This window comes from Eriocheir sinensis, chromosome 17 (assembly GCF_024679095.1).
Source record: "Eriocheir sinensis breed Jianghai 21 chromosome 17, ASM2467909v1, whole genome shotgun sequence".
Lineage (NCBI taxonomy): Eukaryota > Metazoa > Arthropoda > Malacostraca > Decapoda > Varunidae > Eriocheir > Eriocheir sinensis.
The window spans coordinates 8,359,029-8,379,117 of record NC_066525.1 but is presented as its reverse complement, the minus strand read 5'-3'; the positions used below and the strand labels follow the sequence as shown (position 1 = coordinate 8,379,117).

At 40.8% G+C, this 20,089-nt stretch overlaps 1 protein-coding gene across 5 annotated transcripts in view; it reads right to left on the bottom strand.

The window, feature by feature from the left end:
• Positions 1-18,967, bottom strand: part of LOC126999901 (uncharacterized) — a 41,573-nt gene extending 22,606 nt beyond the window's left edge. For 3 of the 5 annotated variants that reach the window (XR_007753655.1, XM_050863038.1, XM_050863037.1), the window contains exons 1-12: positions 18,355-18,966; positions 13,448-14,842; positions 12,614-13,045; positions 12,030-12,344; positions 11,495-11,677; positions 11,225-11,396; positions 8,834-8,979; positions 8,196-8,461; positions 7,828-7,952; positions 4,847-5,034; positions 4,034-4,201; positions 2,631-2,768 (exon numbers count right to left, since the gene is read on the bottom strand). Coding sequence is in view for 4 of the 5 variants with exons in the window: in XM_050863038.1 (XP_050718995.1) it covers positions 2,631-2,768; positions 4,034-4,201; positions 4,847-5,034; positions 7,828-7,952; positions 8,196-8,461; positions 8,834-8,979; positions 11,225-11,396; positions 11,495-11,677; positions 12,030-12,344; positions 12,614-13,045; positions 13,448-14,842 (3,528 nt within the window). In the remaining variant the exon portion in view is untranslated. Of the gene's footprint in view, positions 1-2,630; positions 2,769-4,033; positions 4,202-4,846; positions 5,035-7,827; positions 7,953-8,195; positions 8,462-8,833; positions 8,980-11,224; positions 11,397-11,494; positions 11,678-12,029; positions 12,345-12,613; positions 13,046-13,447; positions 14,843-18,354 lie in introns of all 5 variants that reach the window. The other 2 variants (XM_050863035.1, XM_050863036.1) reach the window with 1 other exon arrangement.
• Between the last annotated feature and the right edge of the window lie 1,122 nt (positions 18,968-20,089).

Genomic DNA, 20,089 nt, shown 5'->3' with positions numbered 1-20,089 from the left:
GTTATTTCCTTCGCTAGAATCCTTTAAATCCACATCGTTCAAGGACGAGTTGACCCGCAGGGAAAACGAGGCGAGTGTATCTTAATAGCCGGAAGAGAACATTAAATTTTGATGCAGGGCAAGCCTTTAAACGATAGTGACAGCTGTATCTGCCACCCAAGGAAGCTACTCTTATTGAAAATATAAAGCTGAGTGGCCCAGTACAGATCAATCACGGATGTTATGGATGTCTGGCTGCGTCCTGCTTTTGTACTGGAATAGTCAGATTTTTTTTGTTTTATACATTTTTTTACCTATAAATATATATTAGACAGAGCATGTGCAGTGAGAGTGTGCAATAGAAATAAAAAAAAACTAGAACGTATTTGCGACTCTTCAAAATTTCTTATTAGTATAAGCCAGTTAGAAAAAAAATGTACTCTTTTCAGTATCAGATAGTTTTCATATCCGACGTAAACACAAATAAACACACAAAGATAAAATATTACGTCAAACTTGGAAAACTATTGAAACAAATGAGTACTAAACACCAGCCATTCGTCTCGGTCCCTCCATCACCTCCTTACACCAACTGAGAGTCGTCTGCCTTGACGAAATTTTTCACTGTTACTTTCAATGCGTCTTCTCACTCTAAATACGCGTTACCATGTTGGGTCTGTATATAATATTATGTACTATTTTCGCTTAAACGACACTTTCTTTTTTTAACGCACTTTAGGGTCCAACTCCCACGTCAATGGCCTTCGAAAAATATATTCAAGCAAAACCTTACACCCTGCCACTTTGAGAGCTTATGAAAATTTGACAACAACGCACAAGTAATTCTGAATGTAGTAACACAACAACATACTCACAGATGTTCAAATTCATATGTGTTATGTAGCCTCAATTCCTGCGATCGTATGGGATTAACTTAAGTTTCCATTAATTTCTACTCGCACATCTCTCGATCGTTTCCCAAAAAGTAAGCACCATTCGAATTAGCATTCATACTGGAGAGAGGGAAAACCAAATGATACTCATAAATACATAGCTGAGGTATGAAAATTGATTTGAATCGAAATCAATCATGATAAGCAACTCTTTTTTTTTTTCTTTTTTTTTACGAGGTTTTATTCTTATACCTTAACTTAATTTTTCTGTTTTTTTTTTCTTATATGAATACTGATTGTAATGGTGTATAAAGGAGTGGCGAGCACATATCTTACACCACAAGGCAGTCGTTGTGCATTTAACTCGGCGACAAACACTGCTGAATCCTGAACAAGGTGCCGAGTGATGTGGCGAGTGGGGTTGATCGCTTGACTTTTCGTCTGATTGCCACCTGGCCAAGTCGGTAATGTACTACTATAATCTAAGGACCCATTACATCAATACGTGAGGTCCTAGTCAAAGAATATATATACTGCTTACACTTATTCTTACAGCTAAACACACACACACACACACACACACACACACACACACACACACACACACACACACACACACACACACACACACACACACACACAGAGAGAGAGAGAGAGAGAGAGAGAGAGAGAGAGAGAGAGAGAGAGAGAGAGAGAGAGAGAGAGAGAGAGAGAGAGAGAGAGAGAGAGAGAGAGAGAGAGAGAGAGATATAGAGAGAGAGAGAGAGAGAGAGAGAGAGAGAGAGAGAGAGAGAGAGAGAGAGAGAGAGAGAGAGAGAGAGAGAGAGAGAGAGAGAGAGTGTTTAATGTTGCATTATTGCATTATAAAATTCAATTTTCTTAGTTATACCTTTGCAATTATTCTTATTATTTTCACAGAAACGTCACTGGGCTTGACATGACTATAAGTACAGTAAGTACAGTGACCTTCGTTTGATGCCTCATTATCTTCAATGATGTCTAGTCTACTGCGGGCCACTAATTTTATCTCCGGATTTTTGTCAGCCCTGACTTTTCCTACAACTTCTAGGTTGCCACTCTAACTTTAGCTATACATCATTTATCAGTTTTACACATATGGCAAGCCCAATATTGTTCGTTCTTTATCGTCATTAGAATGTCATCAATCTTTTTTTTATTCCTTAAGCCATGATACTCCCTTCCTATCACACTATATGTTATACTTTTTTCTTTTCCTTTTTTACGTTTCCCCTATGGCGCCGGTAGTCTTTCTTGGTGGGGCCTGGTGGTCAGCCCCAGTCCGTTATGGCGCGGGTAGTTGTTTTTAGCGGTGCTATCTTGCTTGGCTCATACACAACAATTATCATTCAATTCCTCTTTGTACTCTTCTTAGTTTTCTCTCTGGGGATTTTGTGATGCGCCTAGATTTTGAACCGAATGTCAGGACTAGCACGATAGATTGAATTGGCCACTCTTCAGGAAGAGTGGCCAGTTGCCATGCATAGTTATATCGACCAAAAGCACTCCATCCCTTTCCAATTATTTTCCTGATGTTTGCACTTTCAATACATTTGTCAGCAATACTGATAAGCTTGCTTGTTTGGACACAGCACGCTTAAAAAAGTCATCACTACGATTACAAATTATACACAAGTGGATTTTCACCACATTTAAGAACCGATACGAGGTTCTTCGTCATAGAAAGCATATATTTAAGATACAAATGCTACAACTACGTATCCATCAATCCTAACTCACTGTATAAGCATCGTAGGGATCCAGTTCAGTGTCACAGATGTCGTACCACCTCTTGTAGACAGAAAAGGGTCCTACCACAGTGTTGTTACGTTGCTTGTCATGAGGATGGAAAGTTGCTACCTCCCAATAACGCTGACCCTGGAAAATAATAAACAATAGAATTTTGAATTAATTATATTACACACACACAACACAAAAACTGTATGATATAATTAATCATAAGTTTAACCATTCATTAGTAGCAATAAAATGTATAAACCAACATAGCATTATCACTCGGGATCATAAATATTCATACCACACCTCTGGGAAACAATCTAAAGTTTATAGTAGGCTATTCTTTTGCTGCTTCAACTTACGATTGTTGGGTAACTTGGGCTATTTTCCGTATTCCTTTTTTTTTTTTTTATGAAGCTATTTCTTGCCGTTGATACTTAAAAAATACGATTGGGCTATTTCTTGCCGCTAGTATGTATTTTAATCACTAGGTTTTTACTTGCTATTGACACACAGCTGTAAAGTTAGGTTGTGTGTTCCATTTTTTTATTAGCTTTTTTCTTGTCCTTCCCTCTCTTCTCTTCTCTGCCTCGGAAAAAAATCTAACACGGCCAGTTAACCCCGCCCCGAAAATAGGTCAAACATCCAACATGGCCACATAAATATTAGCAAAACATGATAAAACGTAAATAATAAACCAGGCGTAAATATTAGCCACGAGGGTCAACATAGGTTAATATAGGTCAAAATAGGTCAAGTAGCCTTAACGACCACATAACAGAAGAAAAAAAAAAACTATAAAAAACAGGCGTAAATATTAGCCACGTGGGTCAACATGGGCCACAATAGGTTAAGCAGCCAACACGACCACTAACTGCTTGTAAAGAAAAAAAACATCAGAAAAATTAACTGTACTTTAAAATATAACATGCGAGCGTCACGAGTGCAAAGGCAAAAGCTTACATGTCTTAATTAACGAATGCTGGCTTTGTTATACACTTACCCACACATCGTACAAGGCTCGCCCACTTTCAGACATATTCAAATGGCGACAGCGGCGACTTACCGGAGTGTGGGCCGCTTGGTTATAAAAAGAAAAAAAATTAGGCGCCAGTCAGAGCGTCGTGGTGGTCTGCCGTGGTCTGCTGTCCGCGCGTTCGACATTGCCATAAAATTTGTCCGAAGTCCAATAAACGGATGGACTGATTTATTAATATGGTATATAAATAAGCAGAAATACTAGATAATAGCAATAAATAGATGAATGAATAAAGTTAAATCATCATCATCGTCTCCATCCTTTATAAGTCGTTGCGTACTGGACAACGGCCAAAATAGTATGAAACTTGCCTTTTACGAGTACCTGAAGGTCGCCTGGAGGATAATAATCAGTTCCAGACACTCACCTTGATGAAGTAAAGTTTTTGGTCGGTGTAGGAGTAGTAGGCTGCGTCGAGGGCCCGGGGCAGGCGCGGGAGGTCCTCGGCCGCGGGCGGGAACTCTTCGTGCACGCGGCGAGGGAACCCCGGCAGGCAGCACCCTTCCGACCCCTTGCTCACGTCATACCCGTAGACCTACGGTAAGCAAGAAGCCACTCAGCGTACACTTGACAGCTCCTTAGAATTACCATTTACTATCTGCCACCCTATAGCCTACTACTCAGTGTGCAAAAGGAATACAAAGAAATTAGAAGAAGGTTTTTAGTTAAGGAGCCACTTAGCTATACCTGATAGCTCTTGAAGACCTATAATTCAATATCTGCCATCTCTATACCCTCTAATGTGCACACGGACTAAATAAATTAGAAGTTAGTGTTTTAGAAGCCATTTAACCTCCACTTGATAGCTTCTTCAGACCTATTATTTGGTATCTTCCATCAGTATGCTATACCCAAGGTTCACTAGAAATACAAAGAAATTAGAGGTAGGTATCTAAGAAGCCGGTTAGCCTACACTTGATAATGAAAAGGACGTGGTGACATTGAGATCAGTCTTTCAAAGTCCTTAGATTTAAACAAAACCGTCTTCCCCCCCAAAAATCATCATAATTTGAGGTAAAAAATAAAATCTTCATCCTCAATATCAGATAATTTTGATCTGTTTATAAAAGAGCCTGCATATTACTCTGATGCAACAGACAAACAAAAAAATAAAAGCGAATGGCATATTTCTCCCCTAACCATAAGTTGACGTGAATATTAGGGGATTAGGCTGACTGACCTTCTTCCCCTTGAAGAAGTAGAGGTTCCCGTCTCTCTTGTCGAAGTAGACGGTGTCGATGTTGTTGGGGATGATGCGTCCATTGGGTCGCTTGGGTGTGGGCGGCCCGTGGAAGTCATGGGCTATGCGTCGGGGGTAGCCGGGCGTCACTTTCTCCGTCCGGGGGTCGTACACGTAGTAGTGCTCACCTGTGTGCAGTATGTTCATCAGTGTGTAGGTACGATTCTTATCTTTTTTTTACATATATAATCAGAGTACAAATTGGAATGGTGCGTGCAAATTAATGGATATCCTCTACAAAGTGTCTTTACACTGTTAGGATCCAGTTGTGTTATAAACAGCAGGCTCTATGGGAATTGTAAGCTCCCTAACCAGTTTTGATAAAGACTACGAAAAGTTCTCGTGTAGAGTTTGGTGTTCGTATAGGGCTAGTTACTAACATACTTGATGACACTTAACAGGAAATCTTTTTGGTAACGGGAAAATAGTAGAAATCCTGACCTTTAAGGAAAGTATAGTTTGGTTTAATTATTACTAAATACTACGAAAGTTTGCTGTATAATGTTTGATGTTCATATAGTAGCTAACATATGGGAACACACTATACAGGGAAAACCTAAACTTTATGAAAAGTATAGTTTGGTTTGAGCGCTTATTTTGGCTCAGTGTTTGAATGTGAAACTCGCTCAAGGACTCCAGGCAATGGCATTTAAAGGAATATTGGTCGTTGGTGTGAGGCGAAATGGTTGTTGTGGAAATAATATTGAGCAAGTCAAGCCATGATGCAGCTTTTACGACCGCCATGGCAGCGAGCAGTTCAACCCAACAGTAAAATACTCGTGATGTCAGCCAAGAAGGTGTATGTTCAGCAAGGTGAATAGTAATAATAATAAAAATACCTGCTCTCTCTCTCTCTCTCTCTCTCTCTCTCTCTCTCTCTCTCTCTCTCTCTCTCTCTCTCTCTCTCTCTCTCTCTCTCTCTCTCTCTCTCTCTCTCTCTCTCTCTCTCTCTCTCTCTCCACTCCACCCCAACAGAGAGAGAGAGAGAGAGAGAGAGAGAGAGAGAGAGAGAGAGAGAGAGAGAGAGAGAGAGAGAGAGAGAGAGAGAGAGAGAGAGAGAGAGAGAGAGAGTTTTATATAGTCATACAATATCATCTTCCTATCATTGTTCCTCATTGAGCCAATCATGAGCTGAACACAGAGTCACCGTGACCGTCCACACCCTTCTGTCTCGGGGATCGTGACATACCCTGTTGCTGCTGCTGATGATGATAATAGTATAAGCATAAGATCGTCCCCGGTGTAGTGAGGGCCTTAGATCAGCGCTGATGGCCCAAGTGTGTTAGCAGTGGGAATGGATGTGCTTGATGCGTTTTTAATGAGTAGAGTGTGTAGCTAGGGTTAACAGGAGGCCTAGTTGCTTACAGACAATCACTAATAGAAAGCCTAAACATCCCTTCTCGCCTGTTTGGTGCTCCATGTCAGGCAGCGCGATAACACTAAACTGAGTGACTCATTCTTTTTATTGTTGTAAATTTTATAGCAGAGAAAGTGTGGGTGGGTTGCTTATCATCTCATCCACCAACCAATGTAAAAGATACTGTGATTGTGCGTAGTTTTATACGCCAGATTTTACGGTAAGAGAAGAGTCAGAAGACATACTAAAAATGATGAAAACAAGGGTCGCAACATGCTGCTTCAAGAAGGAAGATGATAACTACCAATAAAAAATACGAAATCTAGGTCCAGTTTAGGTTTACGTTACGAAATTTAGCTTCTTGATAGTAGCCTCTTGAAAGAGATCAAGATTACTGTCCAGTCTCTTAACTTAATCACAAACTCAGACGCTGGAATTGCTAGAATTACTATTTTGAGGTCACAGTGTCGTCGAAGCCTCAGCTATGAGTCTTTGAACAGTCTCCATCAATCATTTTGTTTAAATGCATTAACAGAAGGAAAGACCAAATTGAAATTGAAAATAATTCCTTTCTTCCTCGTGCTTGATTAATAATATAGGCGATGGTTTCCTCAGTAGCCGCAGGAACATTTATACCACACACACACACACACACACACACACACACACACACACACACACCAGGCCGCAATTTCTAGGGGGCTAGCGCGCTACAGCCCTCCAATGTTTACTATATCGGCCTCAAAATGCCCCTAAATGTGTTTACTTGTCAACAAATTTCCCCCACTTGTGCATGTTCGCTTCGCTCGCCACTCTCCCCTCCCATTTCATGAACCTATGATGCCCTCTAGCCCCCCCTCAAAATCTGCCAAAAAAAGGGCCTTCACACACACACACACACACACACACACACACACACACACACACACACACACACACACACACACACACAATTCAAATATAATACGTGCAAACACAAAGGAATATTTATATGCTTACGATTTATGAAAAATGACCGTTTGAATATAATATTATGCTGCAGACCAACCGCCTTGACACAGGACAACTTACAACAGAAGGTCAACAGATTAAAAATGAAGGCCTGTCATGCATATTTGTGTATGTTTAAAATTTATATCACTGCAACCCATTTCTGTTTTAACCATTACCCTCACTACCCATTTCTAAATCACTGAATATTACTGTGCTCTAATTATGTTTCCCGCCGTCTGGTTCTGATGTTTACTTGTTGTGTTGAAAAGTGGTTACCCAGAACGTGGTCCGTCGTGACCTGGTATGGTATTTATCTCAAGAATAAGAAATGAAAAGATAGGGCGTGGAAAAAAAATGCATAATAATAAATTAGTGATGATAGATGTTGATAATGAAATTTTCAGTTTCTATACCTTAGAAAAAGCTTAGATCACTTCTTTAGAGTAGTTATTTTCCTGATGAGTACTAAATGACTGGTGAGAACGATTTAACCCACGCATTCATTAACAAAACACCTAATGGACGATTCCCTATATAAGTAAAATACATATTTTCCCAGACCTGCCCTTACCTTTGAAGGCCAGGTGAATGTCTTGCGTGCGTGTCCACACGTGGGCGTAACCATCCAGCTGATCAGGCAGACCACCCCACTCAAACTGTATTTTCAAGGGGTCTCCAAACCTCGTCCTGTTGTACCTGTGTAGTGATAACAAGCATCAGTATTGCTGGTCGTGGATACATGAAATATTAACAACAGGTCTTTGTTTAAAATGATAATACAAGATCTATTACAATATATTTCTGGCTTACGATCCTATTGATGTTCATTTTTTACGCATTACCCTTTAGAATTAATGTGTTGCAGAACTTAGAGATGAGGTGAAAAAAGGGAGACATTTAGCATATATCAAAAAAAATCTGAGACCTCCCTCCTCTCACCTGTTTTCGTACATCCAGAAGTGATTCCTCCTGAAGAAAAATGTGTTGTAGGTGAGGGAACCGTCGGCGCGCCAGCGAAGGAGGTCAAACACAGTGTCGAAGGAGCCCATGCATGGCCCGTAAATCTTCTGTACCAGCTTTCGGTCATTCCACCCCAGTTCGAATCCCTGATTGGGCAAAACACGTTCGTACACGGCGTGCATTACCGAGTCTCGCTGTGCTACGTGGTTGAGACCTAAGACGTGTCCGATTTCGTGCACGGCAACCTGGGGAAGAGGTGAGCGTAAGTTAATCAAAGAAAGGGGACCCGAGGATTGTTGTGTTCTCTGAAAAATATACTATGAAAGTGGCGGGTCTCGTATTTGTTTGATTGTTTGTTTGTCATTGTTGTCGTTGTTGTTGTTGGTGGTGGTGTTACTGTTGTTTTGTGATGGTAGTGTTGCAGTTGTTGTTGTTGTTGCTGTTGTGTTGCTCTTATTATTCCTGTTTTTGTCATTACCATTATAGATAAAGGTTGTAGAAGGGTATTCATATGTCACACGGATGAAATGGAGCATCGATGACATTGAGTGAAGAAGCTGCGGGGTGTAAGGAGTAAGTGATCAGGAGGAGGAAAGACGCTATACAGGACTTCATACCTTTACAAGATTGGTGCCATGGTCGGAATCGAGGGTGAAGTGCTCGTCGTCGTCCATGTGGATTTGAGCGTCTTGTGCTGGCCTCAGAGTATGTCCAAGCTCGCCGCCCAGCCCATCGAACTCCGTCACGCATCCCAAGTGGCTTCCTGCGACAAAAAATCACGTCAGGAGTTATATGCGGGTGAAGAGAGAGAAAGAGATAGATAGATAGATAGATAGACAGATAGATAGAATGATAGATAGATAGATAGATAGATAGATAGATAGATAGATAGATAGATAGATAAATAGACAGATATTTAGAGAGAGTATAGAAAGGTAGCGAGGTAAAGGGAATGGGAGAAAAAGGTGTAAAATGAGAGTTACGAAGAAACTATTGAGATGGAATGATTGATGGAATGAAACATCGGAAAAGTAGTAAATGTGTGTGCGTCAAGAAAGTAAGAATAATATTAATATGAAAATTGTTGAAAATAAATGAGAGAGGAGTAAGTATGAATTATAAGAGAGGGAAAGAAAAAAAATAGAAAAAAGGAATGAAGGGAGAGAGAGAGAGAGAGAGAGAGAGAGAGAGAGAGAATGAGAGAGAGAGAGAGGTGAGCCAAGTTAGCTGCAATCAAAGATAAATGGTAAATGGCGCTAAAACGTCGAGATAAGTGACCCAGCAGGAGTGAATAGGTGCTCCTCTCTCCATCCTCAGCGCGCCCCTCCCTGCTCTCGGTCACGCCCTCTATTGTTACGATGGTTAGGTTCATACAGTCACGTCCAAAACCCTCCTCTCTTTCATTCCTCACTGACTGGTAGCATGACAGGTGACAGGTCGTTTTGCTATGCAGGAAATGGGAGGCTGTGGATGATTGATGACGTAATGTGCGACCTACCTGGGGAATGGATCTTATTCTGAATCTTACTGCCCAGAAAAAAAAAATCAAACTACATTAGAGGAAGCAAGTAATACACACATTCAGAGTTTATGATTATGAGAGCTTCTGAAGTAAATGTATATGATTCTATCTTCTGTATTATTTTTTTGGGGGGGAAAATAAGTTAAATATACTAGACGTAATGTTATATGTGTTTTATCCCAAGAAAAAAGTTGAACGACGTGAGCAGTTGTCTGGAGGAAACCCCACTCTGGGGGTCTGAAGGAGAGCTCAGAAAACTACATGAAACGCCAAGATGAGTGAAAGTGGCTCACAGTGATGTATACCATAATAAACGTAACCCTGCCTGCTACTTCAACAGAAAGAAAAATAATGTGCAATGATCTGATCGATGAAACGCTGTAGAGTTGAAAAAAAAAAGTTAAGGTGCCCTTCATGCAGGGTGATTACGATATTGGAGGCAGGAGGGTTGGGTCGTAAGGCTATGGTGGGGGAGTATATCCTGATAAGGCCAAATGGCTTCCACCTGGCCGCTGATTCGCCTCGCTCACGGCGGGTCAGGCCAGGAGAGAAGACCCCCTCCATGACGTAATGCATGATGCCCTCGCCTCTACACCCAGCAGTTTTTTGTAGAATATATTTATGGTGAAAAGGAATGCAGAGATATGTGCAAGTAATAAATGTATACTCTGATAAGTGTTAATATATTTCCGATATCAGTCAACGCTAAGATTGTGAAGGTGTACAGAGTGAGGGAATGCTAAAGACAATGACTATAATAGATGCATTCTCTTCTCTGTGTGAAATACTTCCACTTCAGTACATGACGACGATGCCCCTCCCCTCAGGCTGCACCGGAGTGCCGGATTGTATATCAGCCTTCTCTCAGCAGCGAAACTTAGGAAGCCAATAACTCAAACAAGAGAGTTGGTATATTCTCAGGTCTATTTTACGAGGTGGTACCTCAGCAGAAATTGAACCGATGGCCGACACTTGGACGCCGCCAACCCCTCAAACGCTGACGCGTTCATCGTTAGGGACGCCGCGCAAGGCCGGCGCCCGCGGAACAGATGTCACTCACTGCAAGGCCGGCCCGCACGGCAAGGACGCCGCCCGTGGCACGGCAACAGGCACCCGCCGCACCCACTGTGTCACGGAAAATGGCAATCATAAGTATGAACGCAATTTATGTTTTTAAACACGCCTGTAACTACAAACACTCATAAGTTCAAATCGGGAGATTTGTGAAGCTGCATGTTGCTAAACACCGACCTTTTGGCCTTATGTTTTATATTCGAGCCATTGGTATCTATTGTCCACAGGTGTCCCGAAATATCTATTGCTTAAAGAAAAGGGTTGATTATCTTGCACTACATATGGAACACCACAACAGTGAAATCACACGACGCTGACCGCAACAAGGTAAACATATAAGGAAGTGAAAGGGTAGTTACACCTCACATGCAGAATTTTCATATGCATTACTTATGTAACAGAGACTACTTACTTTTCCCAAAGCCGATGCTGATGTCAACCGTGGAGGACGCAAAATGTTCAAGGAAGATAAGCGGGACAACTTCAGACCACATTCGGAAGGCGAGGGCAAGGGAGGCTCGCTGCGCCCCTACGTCCAGCTGGGAGCTGTAACCCGTCGTTACCAACCGCCACCTGATAAGGTTCTAAAAGACACATTGAATTCTTTTCTTTCTATATTTCACCAAGTCATATTTCTGGTGCAAGATGATTTATCATGGATCACTCCTAATAAACAACTTACCGCGGTGAAGTGTCGTCCCAGGTAACTGAACAATGACCTCTTGTCTCGGCCGCGACGTGACGAGTTGGATGCCCTTGCCACCACGGGGCTGGACAGCAAGGAGGCAAGGCGCGAGTCTTCTTCGCCGCTGGCGTAGCGTCCCTTCATTTCCTCCAGCCACCGCTTACGTCGCTTCAAAGCCTCCTGGTTTGACAGATGCACACACATGCTAACACAGCTTTAACGCTTCTGATTTTTTTTCTGATTACTGAACAAGAAACAAACTGAAGACCAAACAAAATAATATAAAGAATACACCTTCAACGCACTGCTTCTCAAAATAAAATAAAATGGAAACAAGAAATCCAAAGCAAATGATCAAAGATAGCTCCACAGCTCTCTCGATCTTTCCCTCCTGAACAAAAAGATTAAGCTAATACTTATTCAGGTTCCAAAGATTGCTTTAATTAAACCATGATGTTTATGATTAATTTCTAAAAGGATAAATTTCATGAAAATAAAAACGAACTGCCCCTCTTGAGGCAAGAATATTTACGTGAGGATTCGGCTCCCACTCCTGATGTGAATCTGGCTTGGGATGGCGCGCGTTTGCCGCCTCCCTCAGCTCTGCAGCCATCCTGTGCAGCATTTCATGGTAGGGAGGTATGTTTGTGTCTTTTGAATCGTTTCCTGGCACCTCACTGTGCTGGGGAGCTCCCCTTCGATATCTGCTGCCGGGTGATATCGTCTGCCAGCCCTCATCGGCCTCGGGCTCCTCCATCACGTTGTCTGGGTTTCCGCAGCGAGGACGCGACAGTAACCCAACGGTGGGTGTGTCCAGCGTGCCCCCACTGCCTACGTGATACACGTCCTGACGGATACCGATGGTACTCGTGTGATATACAGTATAAGTAATTCACGAATAAAACATTTAGCTCCTATAGTGTAAATCAATAAATTAATAAACATTTGTTGAACGATTTAAACATAAGACTTTCTCAAGATAAACCGGCTTTACCGTTTCATTTACAGAAAATAAGATTAAAATTTTAAAACTATACAACTTTAAGTGGGTACCCTTTTTTTCAAACCTCTATAAAAAAAATACTAATATCCTTGCATACTATATCGTTGACTCACCTGAAACTTCCTGACAGCCTTTGCTATGTCCCCGGGTGAGCAGATGGGGAGGTGGTGGAGGTGGCCCGAGAAAGGGTCCCAAACAGTGACGGTGCGACGCTTAGAGTCAATGTACTTTACAAGGTCTTTGTCTGGATTCCTTGAGGAGGAGGAGAGAATTCCTTTGGATGCACCTAGTTGTGATTTATCCTCAGTAGGTGCCCTGGTCCCAGATATGGCCTTCTCGAATCCTTCATCTTCATCACTGTTATGCCTTTGATGTAGATCCTTCATTAACATGTGCTTGTCTGATACTGGCACGCTGCCGTCGAGCGTGTCAGGGCCGGAGGGAAGGAGGTGGCGGCGGCGGTACAGCAGCAGGCGGTGAAGGCGAGTGTTGGCCTCACTGCCGGATGGCACACAGTCCAAGTAGCCATACTTTTCCAGCAACTCCTGACAAACAAACACTTTCAGGGTCAGGGTGATATATTTTCAAACAAGGGTTGCTCACCAATTCATACGGACAGTTCAAGTCAGTCCCCACGCCAAGAAAAAAAATGTGATGAGGTATAAGAAAGTACAGATAGGCAGAATAGTTTAACATTAATTAGATTTTACAGTATGTATTTACCATACCTCGTCTTAATTCTCTCTCTCTCTTTTTATATGAATTCTGCGCACGATTTGGTGAACATACTCCTATACACATAGACACAGATAATCAAACAGCATATTTACAAGTTTCTACACTACTGAAAGCCACAAAATAAACTTTGCATCACAAAAAAGCACTAAAGTAGATAATATAAACTATAAATGGAAATCATTTACTTCAATGAGCCCTTAGGAACTGACCTCAGAGTGAATCAATTGGTCCTTGTTCTTTGGCTCATCTATGACCCCTTTGGCAATGGTAGGCCTTTTCGTCTCCGAGGCTCCTTCCAGAACTACGGCAGCCATACTTATTTGGTCCTTGTTTTCCGGCACGTCTAGTTCCCCTACAGATTCGGGAGAACTGTTTGTTTCTTGCAGGACTTCGATAGTTGGCTCGGTAGTTGGTAGTTCGGTAGTTGTCCTTGTTTGGTCCTTGTTCTCTGGGTCGTCTAGTTCCCATGTGGCTTGAGTAGGCCTTGTTTCTTGCAGAACTTCCGCAGCACCATTCTTTTGATCATCGTTCTTCTGCTCGTCTAGTTCCCCAGTGGCTCTGGTAAGATTTGTTTCCCGCAGGACATCAGCAGTCATATTTATTTGGTCCTTATTCTCCGGCTCGTCTACTTCCTCTATGGCTTTAGTAGGACTTGTTTCTTGAAGAACTTCGGTAGTTGGTTCGGTAGGAGGTTCGGTAGTTGGCAGTTCCGTAGTTATCTTTGTTTGGTCCTTGTTCTCCGGCTGCTCTAGTTCCCCTGTGGTTTTGGTAGGACTTTCTTTTTCTTGCAGGACTTCGGAAGTTGGTTTGGTAGTTGGTAAGTCGGTAGTTGTCTTTATTTGGTCCATATTCTCCTGCTCTTCGATGTCCCCTGTGGCTTTGGTAGGACTTGTTTCTTGCAGGACTTCGTCACTCAAATCCATGTGATTCTCGTTCTCCGGCTTGTCTAGTTCCCCTGTGGCTTTGGTAGGACTTTCTTTTTCTTGCAGGACTTCGGTAGTTGGTTCAGTAGTGGGTAGTTCGGTAGTTGTCCTTGTTTGGTCCTCTTTCTCCGGCTCGTCTAGGACCCCTGTGGTTTTAAGAAGACTTGTTTCTTGTGGGATTTCGGTAATCATATTAGTTTGGTTCTTGTTCTCTGGCTCGTCTTGTTCCTCTGTGGCTTCGGTCGGATTTGTTTCTTGTAGGATTTCGTTAGTCATATTCATTTGATCGTTCTTCGGCTCGTCTAGTTCCCTCGTGGCTTTGGTATGACTAACTTCTTGTAAGACTTCGGTAGTCATATTTATTGGATCCTTGTTCTTCGGCTCATCTAGTTTCCCAGTGTCTTTGGTAGGATTATCTGTATCCTGCAGGACATCGGTAGCCATATTCATTTGGTTTTTGTTCTCCGGCTCGTCCAAGTCCCCTGTGGCTTCGGTAGGACTTTCTGTTTCTTGCAGGACTTCGGCAGTCATATTCAGAGGAGATATCACATTCGGCACCGTCTGAATGGGAATGCCGGGTTGTGAGGCTGTGCTGCGTTTGACAGGCTGCCACGCCAGCCGAGCGCCGCCCACCACCCCCACCACGGCTGCAGCCCACCATGTTACTAGTCCGAGGCGCATCTTCAAAAGGAAAAGAAAATCACACAGGGCATACACGTCAATTCGCAATCACCATTCCAATTACTACTCATATCATGGAAAGAAGGAGAAAGAACATTAGCTGAGGATGTCAAATAAACGAATATCTAAATAATACTCAATTTGCAAATTACATTATACTCTTTTAGCGAGTCTAGTAGCGAACTGCATCGTTTGATGGCAAAAAACAACAAGCAATGCGTACTAAAAGGACTAAAGATGAATAAGTAAAATACTTAAGTTATGTTGAACGATTATGTTCATATTTAGAAAAAACAGTCAGCTAAGAAGTTGCATACACAGTGAATTAATCTGTATACTTAGGATAAACAAATTCCACATTCTAACTAGAAATACAAGGACGCATAAGAGTGGGCTAGAGCTCTTTCGGAAAACAAGGGAATACTATACTGAGAGGCTCTCCACCCGGTGTGCGTTCTCCCCGCCATGACAAATAAATTAGAAAAGTGGATGTTGACCAAGTCTTCGGAAAATAGACTGAGAAATGCTCAACGTGAATAATAAAGCTGCAAACGGTTAAGAGAACGAGAAAAATGAGAAAATTTAAAAAAAAGATTTAAAAAAATATGTCGATGACCAGAACAAACGAGAGGACAACATATGAACAAAAATATTGCAGAAATTGGGAATAACTGGTATAAAAAGACTCGAGGGGCAACCGTTCACCAGATAGTGCGACGAAACTAAGAAATGGGCACTAAAGGCGCACTGCAAACAATGGAAAGATTTGGAAGAAGCTTATGTTCTGGAATCTCTCTCTCTATCTCTCTCTCTCTCTCTCTCTCTCTCTCTCTCTCTCTCTCTCTCTCTCTCTCTCTCTCTCTCTCTCTCTCTCTCTCTCTCTCTCTCTCTCTCTCTCTCTCTCTCTCTCTCTCTCTCTCTCTCTCTCTCTCTCTCTCTCTCTCTCTCTCTCTCTCTCTCTCTCTATATATCTCTCTCTCTCTCTCTATATATATATATATATATATATATATATATATATATATATATATATATATATAGATATATACACACACACACGTTTGGTCCTATGGCGTCGGTAGGCTTTCTTGGTGGGGCCTGGTCCCAGCTCATTTTGGTGTAGGCAAGGGTTTTATAGTGGCGCCATCTTGCTTGGCTCATGCTGTCTCCTGAGCCTCATCTTTGATCCTACTTTCGAGAGAATCTAGAGTCCGGGTTAATAAGTGGTCTTCAGGACAGCGTGTGGGTAATTTTAGGCTCTCGGCGATGGCTGAAAAATTGCCAACTTGATTGTCGCGGCGGGCGGGACGCGAACCTACGTCTTTTTGAACGCCGCGCCAGCACGCTGACCATTCAGCCACTGCCTATATATATATATATATATATATATAAATCTATATATACATATATATATATATATATATATATATATATATATATATATATATATATATATATATATATATATATATATATATATATATATATATATATATATATATATATATATGTCTTGCATGATCACCTCAGAGTAGCATCAATTCATCTCCGATAAGTTCCTTCCAGCAGTACCTCAGAAACTTATTCGCGACCTTCGCCGTGGAGTTTCCCAGATCTGCCCCGTTCAACCCTTATTTGGGGTTGAGGTACTTAATCTCTTATAACCTTTCACAACTCCAATGAATCGAGAATGTTTACAAATAAAGATTTGAGAGTCCTTCAAACGTAATAAAAAGGGCATATTTTCAGGTGGGAAAGCAAGGCAAACGTATATATATATATATATATATATATATATATATATATATATATATATATATATATATATATATATATATATATATATATATATATATATATATATATATATATATATATATATATATATATATATATATATATATATATATATATATATATATATATATATATATATATATATATATATATATATATATATATATATATATATATATATATATATATAATTTCCATCTCTAAAGATTAATTATTTGCTTAAACTTTCGCGGAAAATTTTACTACGGACGATTCAAGGCATATTTCTTCCCATTATCCCCCTTGACCTTATGATACCTCTTATTAACATTCTCTATATTGATGTATTCTACTCCCTCTCTTGCCTAAATCCTCTGATAGTTTTGACGGAATCCCTCCTATTGTCCCAAACTGTCTTTCCGCTTTGATGCCCTGCCTAGTCAAACTACGACTTGAATGCTTTTAATTTGTGAGTATCAAAATAGCTCGCGCACCTACACTGATTACTCTTTTTGATGTATTCTGTCATGTGTGCAAGAGTAGCGATTTGGCGTTATTTATTTTTATTTTTTCGCTGTATGTGTGTGTGTATGTGTGTGTGTGTGTGTGTGTGTGTGTGTTTTGCCCTTGGCTGCCTCCTTTGCTGTAAACACACACACACACACACACACACACACACACACACACACACACACACACACATACATGCGCGCACACACACACACACACACACAGCTTTATCAACCATCAAATGCTTTTTTATTATCTTTATCAGCCCTAATCAATGCATTGTTAACCCGTTCATTTGTACCAACGTGACGGAAGAGCTGCATATATCACTTCAGCCTTTAGTGTAATGGGCTTAGAGCTACTGCTATTGTTAGCGTGTGCCACCATGAAATATCAATATTTGCTTAACACAGTCTCATGGAGTAAATGAGGACATATACATTACTTGCATTGTCACGAAAATGCTAGTTATCTTCTCTGATATATATATATATATATATATATATATATATATATATATATATATATATATATATATATATATATATATATATATATATATATATATATATATATATATATATATATATATATATATATATATATATATATATATATATATATATATATATATATATATATATATATATATATATATATATATATATATATATATATATATATATATATATATATATATATATATATATATATATATATATATATATATATATATATATATATATATATATATATATATATATATATATATATATATATATATATATATATATATATATATTCATATATATATATATATATAAATTATGGGAAAAAAATGCCCGCAATTAGCTACCCAATGCATATCGAAAGACATAGTTTAATTTTGGTTTGATTGGTGTCTGGATACCCCCTCTTCCCCCTTGAAAAAGTGGTTCAAGACTTCACCAATAACAAGGAGTAAAAAATGAATATATAGGTAACATTTTGCATTAGGAAGTTGAACAGCAAAAGGATAAGCAAATTAATTCTTTCCGATAATCACCGTTTTTCTTCTTTTTAGATATAGTGATTGGGATTTCTAGTACTTATGAAGAACCTTAATTTTGGCCAGAAGTATATCTAGGAGTGAAGGAACTTATATTTCCACCGACACTGTTAATCTAACCTGCTGACATATCCGACTCAACGTTCCGGGAAAAGTTTTCACCAGTATGTTCACGTACCTTGAGGAAACTGAAACAAGTAAGCCAGTTGTCGTCGCACCAAATCTCAACGTACACCTCAAAACTTTGTTTAATATGGACTTGCTTATCGACGCTGCCTTTACTTAGCCAGTGTGTCTTTCCGTGCACTCCGTGAAGAAAGCCGAGTAATCGTAAGTTATTTATTTGTTCTTTTATCCTGATGATTTCTCAGTTCCAAAGAGATCTTCTCCCGTAGGAGTTGATAAAATTGATATTATTGTAAGAAACGGAATGAACCGGAGAAGCTAGAGACGAAGGGAGTCCCTGCCCTGGCACCAAAGGCGCTGGCTGGCGCCTCAACTCATGCCCACTTCAGGCACTTCTCGTGCCCAGCGTGAGCGGCCCAGTGCACTTCACAACACTTCAGAAGCACCTAGACGCCCGGGCCGCCCTCATCTCTCCCATAACATTAATGGCACTAGTGGGCGGGGCTTCCCGGCAGGGACGCCTCCCCTTGCAGCGTCAGCCGTGACGTCACCCCGCCCTGTGAAGGACGTAACAAAAGGAAGATCTCGCTTCACCTTACGAGGCTTTCCGCCGATCGAGTTCTAAACATCGGCCTCAGCCAAAAAGTCAAACAATAAATAAAATAAGATCAATGAATGAATGATTTAATAACAGATATATAAATAAATAAAAATACAGATATGGGAGTATTTCAGACTAATGTTAATAAGACAACGCGCCATATAGGCTATAACATGCTGGCACTCTGAAGGTGTGTGTATCCTAATAATATTATGTTTCCACCCTTTTAAATTGCTTACATTCATGAATGCACTGATACCCATAAGTGCCTTAATCAGGCACTTAGTTGGCCGGTGTCGCCATTACCTTCCCCTCCCCTCCTCCTGACAAGACGAGTAAAAGACAAACACATTTTCCACCGGAAAAGTTTCACTTAAATTGGTCGTTGCTATCTCATAATCCACATTCGTATACCTCAACAATTTGTTGTTATTACATTTTTAGCTATTTCTAATCCGATAACTTTTAGAATATAACTTTGAAATTTACACGCTTTTTGAGAGGGACTTACTTTATAGCCACATATAATATTACTATGGAGACTCCATGTTTTCTGTTTTTCATATTTGAAACGCGTTGCTTCTCTTCATGGGGACTCTGCAAGCCAGCGGGTCGCTGCTTGCATCGTGCCGCAGAACCGCGAGGATTCCTGCTGTCCCCTCGTCGCTGACCTCGCCCATTCTACTGACGACGGAGAATGTAGTTTATCAGACAGACTTGACAAATTATTAAGGCATTAAGTAACGGCAAAACTATTATAGTCAACATAACGATAAAAGTATGAAAAACAGTAACAATTAACAGCAATGACAAGAACGACTGAACAAGAACAAGATTAATTGGTGTGTGTGTGTGTGTGTGTGTGTGTGTGTGTGTGTGTGTGCGGGACTGGCGGGCTGGCTGGCTGGCGTGAAGTAAAGTGGTGCGGGCATAAACAATGATAAGTGTTTCACACACCTGGCCTGCCAGCCTACCTTCCTTCCTCATTATCTTCCACCACCGAGGAAGGCTCCCTCACCACACCGTCCCCATAGTTTCCTCCCTACCTCTCCTCCTCCTCCTCCCTCCACGCCGCCCATTTCCCTCACTGTCTCGCCTGCTGCCCATACCTCCCACATTCGCAAGCCCGTGGCGCCGAGTTGACTGCTCCCAACTCTCCTCTTCACCACATCTACTTGCCTGACCG